The sequence below is a fragment of the Silurus meridionalis genome, chromosome 13 (genome assembly GCF_014805685.1).
Source record: "Silurus meridionalis isolate SWU-2019-XX chromosome 13, ASM1480568v1, whole genome shotgun sequence".
Lineage (NCBI taxonomy): Eukaryota > Metazoa > Chordata > Actinopteri > Siluriformes > Siluridae > Silurus > Silurus meridionalis.
The window spans coordinates 14806603-14825539 of record NC_060896.1 but is presented as its reverse complement, the minus strand read 5'-3'; the positions used below and the strand labels follow the sequence as shown (position 1 = coordinate 14825539).

Below are 18937 nucleotides of genomic sequence, written 5' to 3'. Positions count from 1 at the left end.
TTGCCTTGCTGTAGAAGACAAATCATGAAATGGAACTGGCAGACTCCCTTGTATGTTATTGTCTTGGCGAGTCGGTGTGTGTGTGTGTGTGTGTGTGTGTGTGTGTGTGTGTATGTGTATTTGTGTGCATGTGTGTGTGTGAGAGAGAGAGAGAGAGAGAGAGAGAGAGAGATAGAGAGAGAGAGAGAGAGAGAGACTCACACTCCATAAAGAGATGTGTCAAGTAAAAAAAGAGGAGACTGAACTTAGAAAAAACAAGTCCGCCAAACAAATTTTAGTTTGTGAGATTTGTAAGCATGTAGGAAGAGTCTGCAGCTCAAAATACCCTCGCTTCATGCACAATGACCATTTACAAAGAAAACAGGTACTATGAGCCTTATTCCTCATATGACTCTGAGCTACTTGAGGTAGAAAACAATAGTGACCTACTCTAGTTTCAAGGTATATCTTAGCAGTGTTTGCTAGAGGCAAGCCTAAACTAGAAAGCAAAGAAGCCACAAAAAAACCTGGCAAAAAAATATGCAGGTAGGGAAAATTAATTGTTAGGTGTGTGTACACGTCGGAAGTATAGAGAATGACAAATAAAAAAAAGAGGAACACAGTCAGTGGCTATCTTTTGGGTATACAAACTTGTAGAAACGGATTTGAGGAATCCGGTAACTTTGTGTATGCCTGTATATGTTTTTTGTGTACGATTTTCTCTGCAGGTCTAGGCACATCTCTGTCCTGCCACCATTCCACTGTGTCTATCCTCCTCCTCCATTAAAACACATTCTGATCTGTCATACAGTTTTCTGACAACATACAACACACCCAGGCACACAGACACACACCTGATGCGTCACACATTGTCTACAAAGACTACAACTATAAGTCACTGTAGAAAAGAAAACTCAAAATACAAAAAAATAAATAAATAAAAGAAGAAGATATAAAAAAGAAGCTATAATAGTCTATGTCCACCAGCAGCATCTCCACGTATGTAAATATACATTCCCATACACTGAATACACTCGAACAACAACAACATCACTACTGAGAATTATCATGCCCTTCCTGCTTTCCTTGAGGCAACAGAAAAACAAAGGCAGCTCTCCGGACCCTCCTTTCCTGATAGGTAAGTGTGTGTGTGCGTGTGTGTCACTGGTAAGAAAACATCTCACATTCTTGTAGCTGCAGGCTACATTCAAGTTCTGGCTTGCTGCCCACGTTCATCTTACCTGACTAACACAGTGAGCGTATGTGGGTGAAAGACATCCCTGTAAGCCGTGAAAACACCGTGCAGTTCAGATCAAAGGTACAGCACTTGTATCTAGCAGTGCATGTATAGGATAACTAACTTTAACCTTAAAAGGATTCATTTAAAACCACAGCTGCTATAAATTAACAATTGCAGGCAGATGCAGACACAATTAAAGAAATGTTCACTGAAATGTACTATATGGAATGTGTATGATGTATTTATAAGCTGGAGTTTTTGTTATTCCCATAATAATTGTCTGCCACACTGATGATTGAGTGAAGACATTCAGCAAACCCAAATGTTACTGATTACGGTCAGGCTTCACTTCTTTTATCAATCCCCATTTTACAGTGCTGTTTGATGCCTTAATAATGACAAGTAGTGGAACAAACACGACGCAAGTTCCAGAATACAAAGCAGTTATATGACACAATATAACTCGGCTAGTGAGCAATTTATGAGATGATAGGCACGATGCCGTTCATGATGATATTAGAACAAAAGATAACGCCCTGGAACTATCTGTTTGAGCAGGGAATATAACTGAGTAAGAGCTAAATTGCCCTGGGCCACAATTAGCCAGGAGTTGTAGGTAATGTCGGATACTGTTAACTGAAATGTAAGAGTAGGCCAATATGTAGGTGTAAAGATGTAAACCAAACAACTAAACATTTCAGCCACTGAAGATCAAATGTCAAAACATGACAACTGCCTCTAAACTGTGACACATGACTGTGTGAATTATGCCGTGAAATAGACGTATTAAATGAACATACAAGTCCCGGTGGATTTCTGCTTTGATTTAAGTTAGGACATGGAAAAAACCCTATATTGAAACAACAAGGACAAAGCACATTGTTGTGTTAACATTCCCTTCCTAAGCCCTGAGTCACAGACATTCATCATGGCATAAACATGAACAGAATTTTGCCGGTTCCTGATGATCAATCCAAAGCTGTCTGCTCGAAGATTACAAGCAGTTCCCCACTCATTCAGAACACCACCCTGACCCCAGTCCAGCATTTCAGTGTATCAAAAAGATACAAAGGCAGGGAAAACTCTTCTGGATTAAATAACAAAAGGCAATTGTCTTAGCTTTTGCAATTCATTTGGCTTTCGTGTTACACCACTAACATTTCACAGCTAGATCCTTCCTAAGCTGAGCTGCTGTTGTCTATTTTCATTCTATTTCAACTAGGTTTGATTGCTTCATTACAATGGATTAGCTTAAGGCTATCAGGTAAACAGCAATGTAAGGCATGTGTTGTTTGTGTCTCACACAAAAAAATCAAGATATGCTAAAGTAATAGAGCATTCCCATTCAAAAGGGAGAACCTTAGGGTTAGTACATATTCATACAAAAAAAGACTAAGCCCTAGATATATATCTTTTACATACAGAAATTCATTACCTGGGCATTTGATGTGCTATATTAAATATCTCTCTCTCTTTCATTAAGAGAAAGGGAAGGAGAAATTAATAGACAATCAGAGACAGAGACTGACAAATGGATGTAGAAAAACAATAAGTCAAGCAGAAAAAGAGGGATAAAGGGATACAGAACGGTCCTATGTTTTTTGCACTTAAACTTTAGTATTATAAATAGAAACTTAAGTGTTCTAACTATGAAACCACCCAGGCCTATCATCGACATAACTCAGTAAGCTGTGGCTTTTACAAAGTTATTCCCAGTAGTAAATCCCAACCTAAACACAAAGTTTCTTTTTTAAGCAACCCATTTTGACTGTAGACTTGCCCAAGTTGACATTGGTGTGGAGGTTTGAGCAAGCACCAGTATCTATCTTTATCCAAGAAGTCTTTCACATGAAAATGAAGTTACTTCCCAAGCCTTAGTCACATCTCCAAGCAAACAATCTAGTTAAATTACAACTAGGGAACTAAGACTTCTTTCTATTAGTCACCAAACACATTTCCCTATGAGTAAAAGCCATTCTGGATTTTAGGCCATCCCAATTCAGATCAAATGTTTTCAGCTCAGCATTGAGAAATACCTTCTACTCCAACCAATTACTTATGGCGTATAATGATCAGGCCTGAACTGTCATACCCCCAAGGAGTTTGTGAAGGTGGGGAATTCTACCCTCTTGATCCACAGAGTTTGGCTCTGAGTCATAGCTGAGTCAATGGGAGAAATCACTGCACGAGTTGAGTTTAGAAATGCCTCTCTCTCTCTCTATCTCTCTCATGTCTCTATCTCTCACTCATTCTCCTTCTCTCCATTTTTTCAGTCTTACACTCATAGCCACCATGGCACTCTTTATTTAGATGCTGATTCAGGGTCAGCCTGATGAGCCAAGTTTCCATCAGCTGAGGGGGATTTTAACTAGTTAATAGTGTTGTTAGATTTATGCTAAACTTCTCTTTATAATGCAGTGACTAAGAAACAAAAAACTTTACTAATGGAAAGAGTTGTAAACCGGAAACTCTTTATTCACATAAAGCTAAATTTAGGAGCAACTAGATGATCAAAGCATTATGGCACTCAAACAGAGATCCACGTTGCTGTGCACAGGCAAAAGGCTTTCTGGTGGATTAGAAATATTCATATGCCATGCAGGGGGTCGGCCCAGGCACGTAGGGAGCAAAGTCCTCCTTCGCTCGAACTAGGTCTGCTTTCCAAATACCAAAGCCCTGTGTCATTCCTGCCCTTACAAGCTGAGTGCATGCCAGCACTTTTGAACAATAGCAAGAAACAGACACTGCTTGCCAAATCTTAGGCCTAGTCTATGCAATCCATTTTATCCTCCTTCTCTTTTTGTTTCTCATTCTATGCACTTGACGTCCATAATAAAACCTTTTTCTTTAAACTTCCTCCTGAGTCAGCAGTGTGAGTGTGAGCACAGTGGCAGTGGGGGCACCATGCCTCCATGGCATTAGTTCATACCTATAGTACTCTCTGATTTCACATAAGCACTATAACTTAGCCCTCCTAAAGAAAAGACAACAACATAAACAATAACATTTTTCAGGCTGTAAAAGGACCAAACAGAGGTGCCCCTACATGTCTATTCAATTCTGTGAGGATATTCTACAATAGCAGGGTTTTTTGGGTTTATATGCATGTGACTTAATCCTGTAAACCAGGATGTGTCAGCTCATACATGGTCGTTCCCAAATCCCCAAATAGACGCAGAATACACACACATACACACATACACACAAACACACAATCAGACCCCTACAGAGTTGTGACAAAGGGAGGTCAAATGAAAGAATTTCGAGTTCCTTTCCCTGAGTCTTTTCATTCGCCTTGGTCTGCTAACTCCCTGTCTTCTTCCACAGCTGGACTCTTTCGTACAGCCAACTTAGACCAGTCACACAGCAGTGAGCACAGCACTTACACACATTTAACAGACACACTCATTCACTCACCAGATAATTCATTTTTAGTCCCGTTGTGTGAGTCTGGGACTTCAGGCACCGTTTAACAGCCCTGAGATTTAGCCCAGGAAAAAAAATACTCCTTTAGACTAACCACTTCCAGTCCAAACTTTCGTTTAGTTGTCTGTTGGATGAAAAAAAAGAAAACTCAGCGCAGACTATAGCACATCGTCCTCTTCCGTGATCTCAGAGGCCAAGAATGAGATTGTCCCATATAGTTCTCTCTTTCTCCCTCTTTCTGTCTGTCCTTTGCTCTCTTTTTCCCTCCTTCCGTCCCTTGCTCTCAGGCTTGAGAAGGGAGGGCAGAATGTAACCTGACACCATCCCAGTTCTGCCTCAATCCTGACATTTCCTTTCCAGGTTCCTATTGGCAGAGCAGGCTCTTTTTATGTTCATCGGACCCGCCCTCCCAGCCAGTAAGGAATGTTTAAGGAACCTCCATGTAGACCCATGAGGGGAAACAGACATTAGGTTTTCTTCCTCCTCATACATATACACACACACCTCCCCCTACTACTACTTTGTCTCTGTCTTTTTCTTTAACCTCACAAAATTCCTGTCTTTTCTCCACTGTCCAGATGCTCTGGCCATTCCTTTTTTTCCACTGTAAGTTCGTGTCATAAAATTCCTCCACTGTACTACAGCTATTCCCAAACAGGTAGCAAAAAGATACTAGTGAATAAATAAATGATCTAACACAGTTTTAACAGTCATTTTAAGCCATAAATATCACAGGCAAGTGCTTACCTTAAGTACTTGCTCACGAACATCTATTTACATACTGTGTACAATTTAAAGAAAAGGTTTGCACAGCTAAACATTTCACAAAAGGCATATATTACATTTATGTTTCTCCTGTATTACAATCAGGGTAAATGTTTTATTAATATATGTAAAAATCGTAACAGTAGAAAATTATTATAAGAAAGGATCCTGGTAAAATGTTTCCGTAGATAAACTGTAGTCTTTTTCTAATTCTAATTCTTCTTTATAATTTTCACTTTGAAACCATGTGTGATACAAACTTTTACAATAAATGGCTTTGAGGGGGCTTTAGGAAGCAATAGAATTTTTTATCTTCTGAAAGTACCTACACCTATAAGACAGTACTAACACCTACACTTAGAAATCACATTCCATTTTTTTACGTTATAATATCCATATTTTAGTACATTATTTGCACAAATGAACATGAGCAAATTTAGTAATTAGTTGCAAGTCCCTTGTTTCTTGCTGATTGTAGCCTGAAGACACAATACCCTAATGATTTTCTTCTATTCAATTATCAGGTATGGCCTTTTCTCTTCTTTTGATTGCTAAGCTCAACGTTTGCGATTTGGCTCTTAGCAAGGAATACAGGAATACATTCAATTAGTCACTACTAGAAATATTTGGTGATGTTCTGTGTTCAAACCTCAAGTTGTGTTCTAAAGGCAATAATCTGTGTATGACATCATAGTCCAACTTTCATACAAGGGAGGGTCCAGGTCAAGAGGTCAGGCTTCGGTCCACCTCTCTCACAATTAATTTCACTGACAGGAAGAACACCAAGGGGAGACACATGCCTCTGTCCTCAGATACACAGTATATCAGGGCTGAAGTAATTCCTTGAGTAACTTGAGTAATTCGAATACAAAAATATATATATTATGTGTATTATCTGGTTCTCCCTTTTAGTTATCCTGCCATAGCGAGTCTTGCCGGAGTCCCAACTGCACTGACATTAACTTTCATACGACAATAAGGACATATAATAATCCATATCCTTCTCCTACTTTCACCTCTCTCTCTCTCTCTCTCTCTCTCTCTCTCTCTCGGTCGAGTTAAACATGCTCCTGAGGTTCCAGTGACCACTGTTCCTGCCCCTCTTCCCTCCGCAGTTCTTCCCACTTCATCCAGGCCTGCCTCTGCATGGTGTTCTCTTCGATGGCCACTCTGTGCAGCTGAGTACAGTTTCTCATTAACGCCTTGGGTTCCATGAAATTCTGGAGTAAGAACAGGAGCTTTGAGGATGGATTTGGACTGTGGTTAATGTCAACAGCCTGCTACCCTGACTCAGAACTACAGTTTGCTTCTGATCACCATCACTGTACCCCGCAACATCGTTTATCTGAAATAAATGGACATTCGGTCCAACCCAGACGAGGATGAGGTTCCCTCTTGAGTCTGGTTCCTCTCAAGGTTTCTTCTTTATGCCATCTCTGGGAATTTTTATTCATCAGGGACAAATTTACACTTATAAAGAACATCTTATTAATTTTTATCACCACATTATCTGTGTAAAGCTGCTTTAAGACAATGTTCATTGTTAAAAGCACTATACAAATAAAAATGAATTGAATTGAATTGAATATTTGCCTCGATGCTTTGTTTAGTCCATTTAACTACATATAGCGCACTGTGTTTCCCCATGGACCATTATTACTGACGCTAAACTCTGTAGCCCCCTGGACAGGAAAACACAGAAGACGCTGCAAAAAGAAAAATGTTGGAACAGGGAAAGACAGCGAGGGGCGAGGATAAGATTCATATGGAAGCCTGTTTCCGCCAAATGAAATTTTTTTTTGCCTAATTTCTATATCTAATTCTTAATTGCAATTCTCACTTTTTTCTCACAATTCCAAGTTATTTTTAACTAACCGGGCAGTGTCACACCTCTGTAGTGCCAGAAAGCTTTACACACTAAAAAAGAAATGGGCTACAATCAACAGAATTGCATGGTATCAAACTAAGTTGCCGATCCCTGGAGAGAACTCTCTAACTCTCTAACACTCTAACAATCAGCTCTGGAGCAGAGGAGGTCACGTTCATACACCAACAGTTTCAAACTTTAGGCCGACAACATGGTTACTGGTGGATGCACTAGAAATGTCACGTTTAGGAGAAATAAAGTCAAAATTGCAAAAAATTGTCTGAATTACGAGTAATTAAGTCAGAATTACAAGACATAAACTTGGAATTGCAAGAAAAAAATCGGAATTGCGAGAAAAAAAAGAAACACTTTTTTATGTGGCGAAAATGGGCTTCCATAAGATTCAAGCCAAAGAAAGCGACAGAAACTATCCAAGGTTTGGGATAATTGCAATGCAATAATTACATTTTGTTTGTTTTTTAGAGTCATCTGAAATTTATTTTTATATTTTCATTTATGATTTTTTTATTTATATATTTGTATTTACATTTTGATGTAATATTGCTATTAAACTTTCTTTCGGCTTCTCCCGTTAGAAGCCACAGCGGATCCTCCGCACGTTTGATTTGGCACATGTTTTACGCTGGATGCCCTTCCTAACGCAACCCTCCCCAATTTATCCGGGCTTGGGACCGGCACTGAGAGTGGCTGGGGATGGTTCCCTGACCGGGAATCGAACCCGGGTCGCAGCGGTGGGAGCGCTGTGTCTTAACCACTAGACCACCAGGGGTTGATGTAAATGCACTAAATGGGTTTAGTTTTCATTAATATTCTTGTATGCAATTTCAGCAATAATAAGTGTTAATTTTTCTAAAAAAAAAAAAAAAAAGGAAACTAATTACTTTTTAAGAGCCCTGTCTAATTTTCTATGGTATATTTAGTATTGCTCTTTAATGAAGAAAAAGTACTTCTTACTCCATTAATCGTTGGAATAATCAGTAGAATATTTGATTACTAAAATAATAGATATCTACAGCCCTAAAGTATAAATATAATGAGAGAAAGACAGGGAGAGAAAAGAGAGAGAGAGAGAGAGAGAGAGAGAGAGAGAAAGGTGACAGGTTAGATTCTGAAGATTATGCTGTGTTACTGCTACCTCATCTGCCTATAGACTAGCCCTAACATCAGAAGTGAGAATTTGAGAACAATTAGAAGATGCAGAACTGCACCAGCAAGGGGATGTAAAACCAAACCATTTACATTTACTTTCATATGGTGGTCCTAAACCAGGAAAAATGGAAACTGTAAAACAGACGTGAATCAGTTGGAATTAAAATGTCTTCAATTAAACAACATGGCTGATCAAACAGAAAAATGCCCCATTTCTCATCTAACATCCTGCGGAATCCAGAGCCTTTATCTTTACATAGCTGCTGCCTCTTAAGTCGTTCCATGGCAACTGAGCCGCACTTGATCTCTTTCTGTGGCACCGTGAGTAAGACGCATGCATGCACACACACAAACACACACCCGCACAAACACACACACACACACACACACACACACACACACACACACACACACACACAGACACACAGACACACACACACAGCTTTCCTCCTGGGATGTTAGTGATAGTCCCTTGCTCTGTCACAGAGAGCCAAGCTGTGACCAGAGCTGTCTGTCACTTATGTAAATGTGTGTGTGTGTCGATTGTCACGCTGGGCACCATTTCAATTAACACCCCCTTTTCCAGGCTTCCTTCATCAGCTAATGAGACCCACTTGACTACCACACCTCTTAACTACTCAGCCACTGACAGGTCCAAATAAACTACCTAAAAAAGATGTAAACACCACACATATTCAGACACTCGTGCAATGAATACGCACATCTCTGCTGCACTAGACTCAGAGTTTTCTTCTATGTCTGTGGTTCTGAAAGTTCTTGTCTATGTGTGCGTGTGTGTGTGTGTCTGTGTGTGTGACAGTAGGCTCATTGTGTTCGCATGGCCCGGTGTCAGTTAGGTCGGACTGCCAGAGCATTCCTCACACCTACACACTACTCCACTCCATAGACACACTCACCCTCAGCGCCCCCTTAATTCTGGACCCTTGCGGACCATCAGCTCAGCACAGCTTCCACAACACTTGTGCCCAAAACATATGCCCGCAAACAACAAGCAGAGAACAAGAGCCCAGCCTCTTCAGAACCGAATAATGTGGGTCATGCTGAGAGAATATGAAAAACCCATCTGCCTCCGAATCCAGGTTACACTGCTATTTTCTCTCTCCTACCCTAAATCCACCTCCTTCTGGATGTTTCCACACAGGGACGCTGAATTCCAGCACAGTCTGCAACACGCATCTCAGTGAGGTCAGTAGGGTTGGTGGAGGTTGTTGTGTATGTGTTTGTCCAGAACAATGAGTCAGTGTGCAACTGAAAATGACGTCTGAGTAAATAAACACTATGTACCTCATAAGCGCTAACAGAGCGATGGTGGTAATGTTTGACATGGCAGGTCAGTACAAGTTGCTATGGTCTGCAATTATACTAGTTATAAACCAATGCTCTCCTAGTGACTGTAAGCTACTGTCGATAAATTAGTTCTTATCTTGTTTGCAACTTTGTGCTGACAGCCTCATATATAGGCTCCATATATTATTTGCAATAAATCTGACTCACAGCTGCTGTGATAATCTCTTTCTTTGATGTTGAATCATAAAGTGATCCTGTGATAATGTGAAATTATTGTCAAAAGCAGAGAGCACAAGAGCAGCAGGCTCCTGAAGGAGAGAATCCTTCTGTTCTGTGCAGATTTGACTTTAGTAACAAAGTGAAACAATGCACATCCTTGTTTTCTGACATCCGCCCCCCAGCCAACAGCAATATTCATGCAGCTTTGAAGGACACAACAAGAAAGGAACTCTTTCTTTGGTTAGACTGTCAGTCTCATTCCAAAGTCCATATCTCGAGCTGTTAATTCTGCTTATGACAAAGGAACTGAATCCTCGGCAGCGCTCGCACAAACGCACAAATGAATGCACACTCACAACACAAATCAAAGTAGCATTTTGCTTTCGCATGCAAAAGCACAAACGGACACAGACATTCAAACATCCAGCACACATTCCAGCAACAGTCGTCAGATAGCCATTTGTCCTGAAGGGTCCTGCATCAAAGACATTGACAGGCTGACTTTTCCATCCTGGCACATTGCCCAAACCCCTCCTGGGGCTCTTTCCTCCCAAAGATGGACATCTCTGCCTACTCATAAACAGGAAAAAAACAAAAGCCTAGACCAGCACTGAAAAAAAATGTACAGATCCAGTTACAGAACCTCTGACACAAATTACACATTTCCATCGATTCTTTTGTTTACTTGCAGATTAAAAATGTTGTTCTCTTATCTGCAGCACATACTCAGAGCTGATTAAAATAAGCAAAAGTGGATAGTTTTTTTTTTTCTTCCACTTTAATCAAAAGAGGGGCTATGGGTATTTCTCTCTCACTCTATCACTCTCTCTCTCACTCACACTCACATACACACAAGGGAGCACAGTAATTTTCTTCTGCTTCTCTTCAATAAAAAGATTAGCTTTAATGTGGCAGGAAGTAAATGGTATTATCTGCAGCTAAGAAGAACTGGAAAGCTGATTAAGTTTGCATAGTAAACTCAGGATGCTCTGGGGACATTACATCTGTGTGTGTGTGTGTGTGTGTGTGTGTGTGTGTGTGTGTGTGTGTGTGTGTGTGTGTGATGTATGTATGTGTTTAATACCTCCCATAATGAGGGACAAACTGTGAAATGTAGAACACTTCTAAGGCCTTCATCCAAATCCCAAGCAAATAAGAAATTAACAATTTAATGACTAGATCAACAAATCAATAAATGATAAATGTAAATCAACAAGAAAATCGAACAAATAATGTTATAACAGGCACACATAAATTTCTATTTTAATTATTTTCGGTGTCCTTAAAAAACTTACTGACTGTCTATCTGTTTGTTTATTTAATTTCTAATAATAATAATAAAGGTCTATCAATCAAATTGTCACTGAGTCACTATATTCCATATGCTGATTAATATCAGTTCATCAGTTGTCATGTTTGTACATTAATGACTGGATAGGCATTACCTATTTTGTACCCTCGAGATAATGATGATGATGATTTAGCATCAGGTTTCATATGAGGCTCATGAGTCACTGCAAAGCAGTTGCTATAGAAACACGCTGATGTTTCATCCAGGCATCACTGGATAATTTCAGATGTTACATCTATCAGTAGACTACAAATGTAGAGAATGCAGTCATGCATTAAAATATTCTACGCAAACAAACGCTGGAACAAGTTGCTGTGCTCATTATATTCTATGCTTCTCGACCATCTAGATAAATAAATAAAGGCATGAAAAAATTGATAAAATGATTCTTCGAAAAATACATAAAAAATATAGATATTAAAAGAAATAATGCCCTTAAATTAATAAAATTATTAAATTAAAGAACAACAAAAACAATAATAATAATAATAATAATAATAATAATAATAATAATAATAATAATAATGAATAGTCATGACATTATAATAATGAACAATATAATGAAAAATGTGAAAAGAAAAATGACATTGATAAACAAATGAATATTTTTGGTTTAATTAACTCGTATATAAGAACCTGAATGAACACTGATTTACCTATATAGCAATGCTCTAAGCTTATGTAAGTCAACACCTCAGAATACAGTAATGAAATTAAGAACAAATCAGCACACAATTGTGTAATAAAGCACAATTTTAAGTAATTAATTTTTTATTCATTCATTTATTGATATATTCTTTCTCTCTCTTTCTCTCTCTCTCTCTCTCTCTCTCTCTCTCTCTCTCTCTTTCTCTCTCTCTCTCTGCCAGACAGGACTAATCCAGAGAGATCTAGTGAGATCAGCAACACACCCCAAGGTTAGCATAAACAGCAACAGTGACAAATTGCACGGCTGCCCTCAGTAACTCAACCGCGATTACACCGACGTACACATGATTTGAAGTCAATACCCCACGCATTTAAAACAATAGCAGCAACCCTACAAAATCTGCCCTCCGACATTCCCCCCTCTTGTTGGAATGCTGGAATGCGACATGCAAACTCCAGCAAAAACCCCCACGTTCTGGAAACGGCTTTCAGGAAGGGGATCTTTCTTTTCTCAGACCATTTCAAGTAGCAGTGCTGATTGTGTAAATGAACCAGGGTCACCTCGACAATAGCTAATAACATTACTGGAGGGTAACAGCCTGTCTGGCCCATTGTGTTGGCACAGTCATCAGACATTAGTTCTAACTCTGCTATTGTGCACCTGTGCATAGCCATTTTACAATTGGACAGGTTAATTAAGAACTGAAGCCATTTTCTACTTTTTACAACAGGGTAGCCATCCACTTCCAATAAGTGGAAAAATCCTGCTGTAATTGGAAGCAGTCAGGCATTAACTACAATTACTATCTACAAGGAATATTACCTCATAGGTATAAGTGCCTGTGAATTGTATTGTGTATTGTACAGTGTCACAGCAGTTATGTCTGTGTATACAGCAGCAAGTTATCATTGTTTTAAAGTGTTTCATTGTTATCTACCCTCGAGATTGCCTTGGAGTGTGTGTGTGTATGTGTGTGTGTGTGTGTGTGTGTGTGTGTGTGTGTGTGTGTGTGTGTGTTGGTTTCTATGCTAATAGCATATCTAACTTAATTTGTTCTCTGACCTTGAATGTAACCTTAGCTCTCACGTCCTGGATACATGTTGGGTATAGGGCAAGAGCCTAACGCCTCTCAGTGGTGTTATTATCAACCAGTCAAAACTGGAAAGCTGTTAATAAATGGCATCCGGTATTAAATATAATGATTTATTCTCTTTATCCTTTCTGTACAGCACATCTCAAGACATGCCACTAAAGACACATTAGGAATGTTAAATGCTAAAATGTTTTTAGTACATTTTGTGCTGTGTCTCTAATCTACATAGACATTTTTAAAGTATACAATTGTGGTGGGGGAAAATTGGTTGACTGTGTAAACTACCGTCAAAATAAAAATATTTTAGTTTAGGTCAGGAGTCAAAGGTCAAACATAAGGTCACATTCCCTCCACATGCTTACTTCTCTATTCCAAAGCTGCTAGAATCCGTACTTCTTGCATTGAAGTGTCAAGTCCCTTCTGCACTGAAATTCTTTTTACTGAAATCTGTGTCCAGACCAAGACCCCATAAAATATAGAATGGCAATTGATAGTAGGATTTTGATTATTACAGTAAGTAGTCATACAGTGAACTTCCACTGTTCATCATAGACATAAAATACACACTTACAACTAATAGTAGCTTGTTAGTTGGTTAGAAAAGCTGTAGAGAAAGATAGAAAAATGTACAAAAAAAGTAACAAAAAAAACTATACACAAACTATGAAATAGAGAAGAATGATATTATCTTTTAATGCACAATATTATCGTCTCAAGTCTTTATTTTATTTGTGAGTGGACAAGTATTAGATACAAGTATAAAGCACCCACACACTGTGCCCTCACATATTCACCTAGATTTACACACAGCAACTTAATAACCCTGGATACCTTTAGTGTGTCAGACCCCCAACACTGGAATTGAAATTAACCTCTGCAGGAAGTCTGCAAGATGTACATAAAGATATCTGGTGTCCACTTTTGCATGTACTGTATAGGCACGGGATGACACAGGACTGGGTGAAAATCACATTGTATATTGGAGAATATTACACAAGGCCACTGCAGTAAAGACCAGGGAAGGTTGGGTAGTCAAGAATGTGAAGTTCAAGAGCGCATTGAGCACAAGAGTGTTTTTTTTTTTTTTTGTCATAGGTTTGACAGTCTGTCTCTGTGTCCTACCTACTTACACATTGGATATTTAGAAATAACCGATGTCTAGGTATAGGCACCAATAGACTGCTCATATTAGCAGCAGACTTTATAATAATGTTATAAGAGGCATTTCAACAAATTACCTGAATCCTTAAAATGTGCTGAATTGGATGCACTATGTAAACATGTGGCAGATGGCACATCATGGCAGTTATCAAAACATATGAGGTAAATGCCAAAAAAAATTTAATGAAGCATTTATCATTTTAGACCTACTGAGTTGAGAAATATACAGCCATGTTGAACTTTGCACCCTAACACAACAGACGGAACAAAAAAGAGTTATTATAAATGATTAATTTCCAGAGACCCAGAGATAAGATTCAAATTGATATGTGCATGAAGTGATGAGATGAACAGTGACATATCTGTGTGGCTAAATAAGACCACACACATTCATAGTCTGTAGCAAATGTAACACTAATAAATACAGAAACTAGAGACTATCGTTAGACAGTGTGTGTTACAGCATGTTGCCATGACAAATCTGACATTTTGCTGTTATTTTCATTGCCTAATGACCAATACTGAATATCTAAAACTTAATATCTGTGCTGAAGCTGTTCTGTTCTTTACAGGTCATCAAACTTAATGAACATGAAAATATGGCTTGAGCTACAACATGACTGGGCAAACCAATCAGCATGAGCTGTTACACGAGTCAGACAACTGACATTTTGTGGGGGAAAAAAAAAAAAAAAAACAAGGGGTGTGGTGCAAAAACATTTAATAACTATTATGTCAGGATATATTACATCATATTCTCGTTTACTGCTTTATGTCTTCCTACCAAATAGCACATAAACGATAAATCTAACACCAAAGCCACTTCTGTACATTTTTGCTAATGCTGTCAGTCTTAACACTAGCATTTTGTTGGAAATGATGTCAACAATCCACTGTGTTCAGAGAACTCTTAAGGAAGAAAAGGTTTAAATGTTTATAGCTAGGGTATGTATAAAGTTGAAAGAGATCAATAAACATTACCATGCCATTACCAACCATTACCATTATTCTTCTGGGTATGGGAGTAAAAGTGGCATATACAGTATATAAGAATCATTAAATATTCAGCTTATCTCCACTTTGGCCCCTGCTCAGGTCACCTTAAAACATGGAGCACATTCTGGCATGTGGGTGAGGAACTTCTTAGGTGGTATTCGTTAATCCCATGATGGCATAGAAAGACAGAGACAAGATAAGAGAGAAAGACAGAGAGTGAGGTCATGCCCTTTTTCACAAAAGCTCTGTCCATGACATCATTGCTGTCAGGGGGGTGAGAGGTCAGGAGGGCAAATAAGTGTTCTCATCAGCAGTCAGGGGCTGCTTTAGTAACTGTGCAGCACACATACTTGTATGGTATGTGTGTGCCTGTGTGAGGGTATGAGAAAACATACATATAACGGACATTAATGTGCAGAGCCCTATCTATATAAATCATTGAAGCGTGCTATATTTAATAATATTTAGCAAGCCCATCCTCTCAGAGCCGCTGCCTGATCTGTTACTCAAAAGCAAAAGTCAAATCAGTAGCTAATAAACCATTTGAGTCTCTTTGAAGGAGAAAATGGATGTGCCTGTATTGTCATACTGTATGGATACATCAACACCGGGCGCGGTTTGACGCATTCATACTTTCTTTTGACCTTGAAAGACAACTAGACAGTGATCTAAAATTATGAGGTCAGACATGTCTGTTTAGGGTTAATGGGGCCCACTTCTTTGGTTCTGACCTCATCCACTGGAGCTTTTGAAGAAGCTTATGAGATAATTAGGGCAGCAGAGAAACGTAGATGGTGTCGCTTACACCATCCAGAAGGGGGCACTTTTATCTTCATACTCTTTCATGAACGTATACATTGCACTTGTAGTTGTTGTGGGTATACATCCTCATATAGCTGGAAGCAGAGAGCCTCTGAATGTCAAAGGTGCGCAGGTTTGTTTTAAACACATTCCCATGCATACCTGCTTTCAACAAACTAATGAATAGTGTTGTACAAAATCACATATTCAGAGTGAGCCCATTTATATAGTATCATAACTTAAAATTAGTTTATGAACTGAGGAAGGCTGATGGCCTGCTAATTTCAACTCACTTTAGTAGAAGAGATTCATCACAGCCATGAACTCAATTAGAAGTGTGTCAGTACAGCGAGTGAGAGAGAGAGAGAGAGAGAGAGAGAGAGAGAGAGAGCAAGAGAGAGAGAGAGAGAGAGAGAGAGAGCAAGAGAGCAAGAGAGAGAGAGAGAGAGAGAGAGAGAGAGAGAGAGAGAGAGAGAGAGAGAGAGAGAGAGAGAGAGAGAAGATGGAAGGGATAAAGCGGATTGTATGCACTAAGTTAGTAATCAACACTGTTACAGTATAAGTATAGGTTCAATTCATAAAGTCACACAATGTTTAAAATATTTGCCATTTGCCAAAAAACAAATTAGGCCATACTGGTTTGAACATTACTACACTGCAAAATTTTATCAAATGCAGGCTGATGCAATCACTCTCAAATCTCTCTTTAATGTTAGTACACAAGGGAACCAAATCTTTTGTGTCTTCCCCATGCTGTGGCTGCACCTACCTCAGCTGACGCCCCCTGCAGGCAGTTGAACATTTTACAGAACACCTGGAAGGAGGAGGGAGCAGTGAAGATGAGACACTCGTTCAAACAATCACAAACATGTCAGTCTTCGTCTGAGCCTGCGGGCCTGAAAATTACACTACGGTCTCCAGGATGAGAAAAGACCTAAAATATAAGGTTTGATTTGGGCAGGGAGAGAAAAACTGAAACGTCTAGGGTAAAGGGAAGGATAAAATAAATCTACAAACAGAGGCAGGCAATCTGAGGAGATCTAAGCTGTGCTACTGCACAGTAAAAATGAACATACTTCATATGCAGATATATTCAGAGCGGCATTGGTGTGCATTTTCCACCCTGGTGCATTCTTAACCTGTTGGATCCTGCTGTGCTTTCACAGTACGAGGATTTATTTATGACCTCTTACTTGCTACTGCTAAAGATTTAAATTTCACTCACTAGTTGCTACTCAGTGCAAACAATATGGTCTGAATGTTCCATTATTTATATCAGTGATGATACATTAAAGATCACTGACACTGACCTCATACAACTTCATCACCTATTTGTAACCAGATGGTAGATGAAGGCGAAGTCCATCACAGCATGGATGCCTTTCGGGCCAGTTTCACCTCTTTGACATCTGCTTCTGAAGCACCAACCATGATAAAAATAGCTTTCTCCCCAATTCATCAGGATTCTTAACAGTAAGACTCCTTTCTTATTCAGTTCTATGTTTTCAAAAGTGTACCTTACAGTAAATATTGACACTATACTATACATTGTCTTTAATATACATTATCTTCATATTCATTGTTGTTTTTACCTACATTATATAACTTCTATATGACGCTAGGGCGAACTAGCCATTAATACATAGTTTTTCTGTGAACATCTAAGTGAAAATAATTTCATTCTCAAATTCATGCTTTTACTGTTAATCAAGTAGTTTTATCATGTTTATATAAAAGATTGAAACCTTTCAAGCACAAAGGAAAATGTGTTCTGAAATGCTTAGTTTAGTTGTATTGAAATTGTGTTAAAATCAACATAAACATGACAATAATGTGAATAATACTTAAATTAATTAATTACATAATAAAGTACTACTTTATTTGTGTCAAGATATGAAAGATCATTACATTATTGTTGGATATTGTACAGAATTGTGTTATGAATAAATGTCATGATTGATGTTGACTCTGTACAGGTAAAACAGGACTAAATCTACCTTGTGTTTGCACAGCTGTACACTTTCTCTCTCACTCTGTCTTTGCATGTGCTCTGTGTTTCCTCACCTCGTACCTGTCTGTCATGCTGATTAGATGGTGAGTAGGCATCAGGCTAAGTGCAGGACTTATAGTACATTAAACCCTAGCCAGTAATATAAACATAATTTAACCTGCTAGTCTCCGACTCCTATTCTGTATTATCTATGTAGTCACACTGTATTCTGTGGTATGTCTTCCTCATATGTTAAATTTCCTTGTTTGGGTTCCACAAACATGTCTGGATTGAGTTTAATGTAAAAAAAACTATCTTTTAAAGTTTAACTGATTACAATAAATGATGTGCATTCAGCAGTAAATAAATGATAAAATAATTAATAGAGTGCAAAAAACTTGTATTTGAAGTGACAAAGTTGTGACAGAGACATTCTATGCAAAAAACATTCTATGCAGACATTTTTGTGCCAACAACCAAAACCACCTCTGTACAGAGTTAATATAATAATTCCTCTCTCTCTCTCTCTCTCTCTCTCTCTCTCTCTCTCCTTTTCTCTTGCTTTGACATTCACATAATATACAAATTTACATTCATATATACTGCCTTCGGGTAAAAGTCTCATCTCAATTGACCAGGCACACACACACACACACACACACACACACACACACAAACTGACTCTCAGATGATGTCATCATCCCATGGGCTATTCATATTTTTATCATTGCTGGGTATTGGGGGTGTAGTTCATGTGCAGCAAGTCAGTACAAGAGACAAAGAGAGCAACTTAAGCTTGGCTCACTGTTTGTGTAGAGTTTCACATGTTCCTTAATGCATTCAAATTTCCCCCTTCTCCCAAAAAATGCCTATATGTGCACTGCTTATGCTTAATTGCCTTTAGATGTGAACGAGTATGGGA

The 18937-nt window shown here is 38.7% G+C and overlaps 1 protein-coding gene and 1 non-coding gene across 3 annotated transcripts in view; both read right to left on the bottom strand.

Moving 5' to 3' along the window:
* The window catches only part of bcar1 (BCAR1 scaffold protein, Cas family member), a 70676-nt gene that overhangs the window by 25090 nt on the left and 26649 nt on the right, over positions 1–18937 (bottom strand). Inside the window, exon 1 of one of the 2 annotated variants that reach the window (XM_046864427.1) lies at positions 4637–4923. The exons of the other annotated variant lie outside the window; for it this stretch is intronic. Coding sequence (XP_046720383.1) covers positions 4637–4648 — 12 coding nt within the window. The 5' untranslated portion in view covers positions 4649–4923. Of the gene's footprint in view, positions 1–4636; positions 4924–18937 lie in introns of those variants that run through there. 2 annotated transcript variants of the gene reach the window in all.
* Positions 7996–8067, bottom strand: trnag-ccc. The gene has a single exon. It is a non-coding gene; the product is annotated as a tRNA-Gly (tRNA).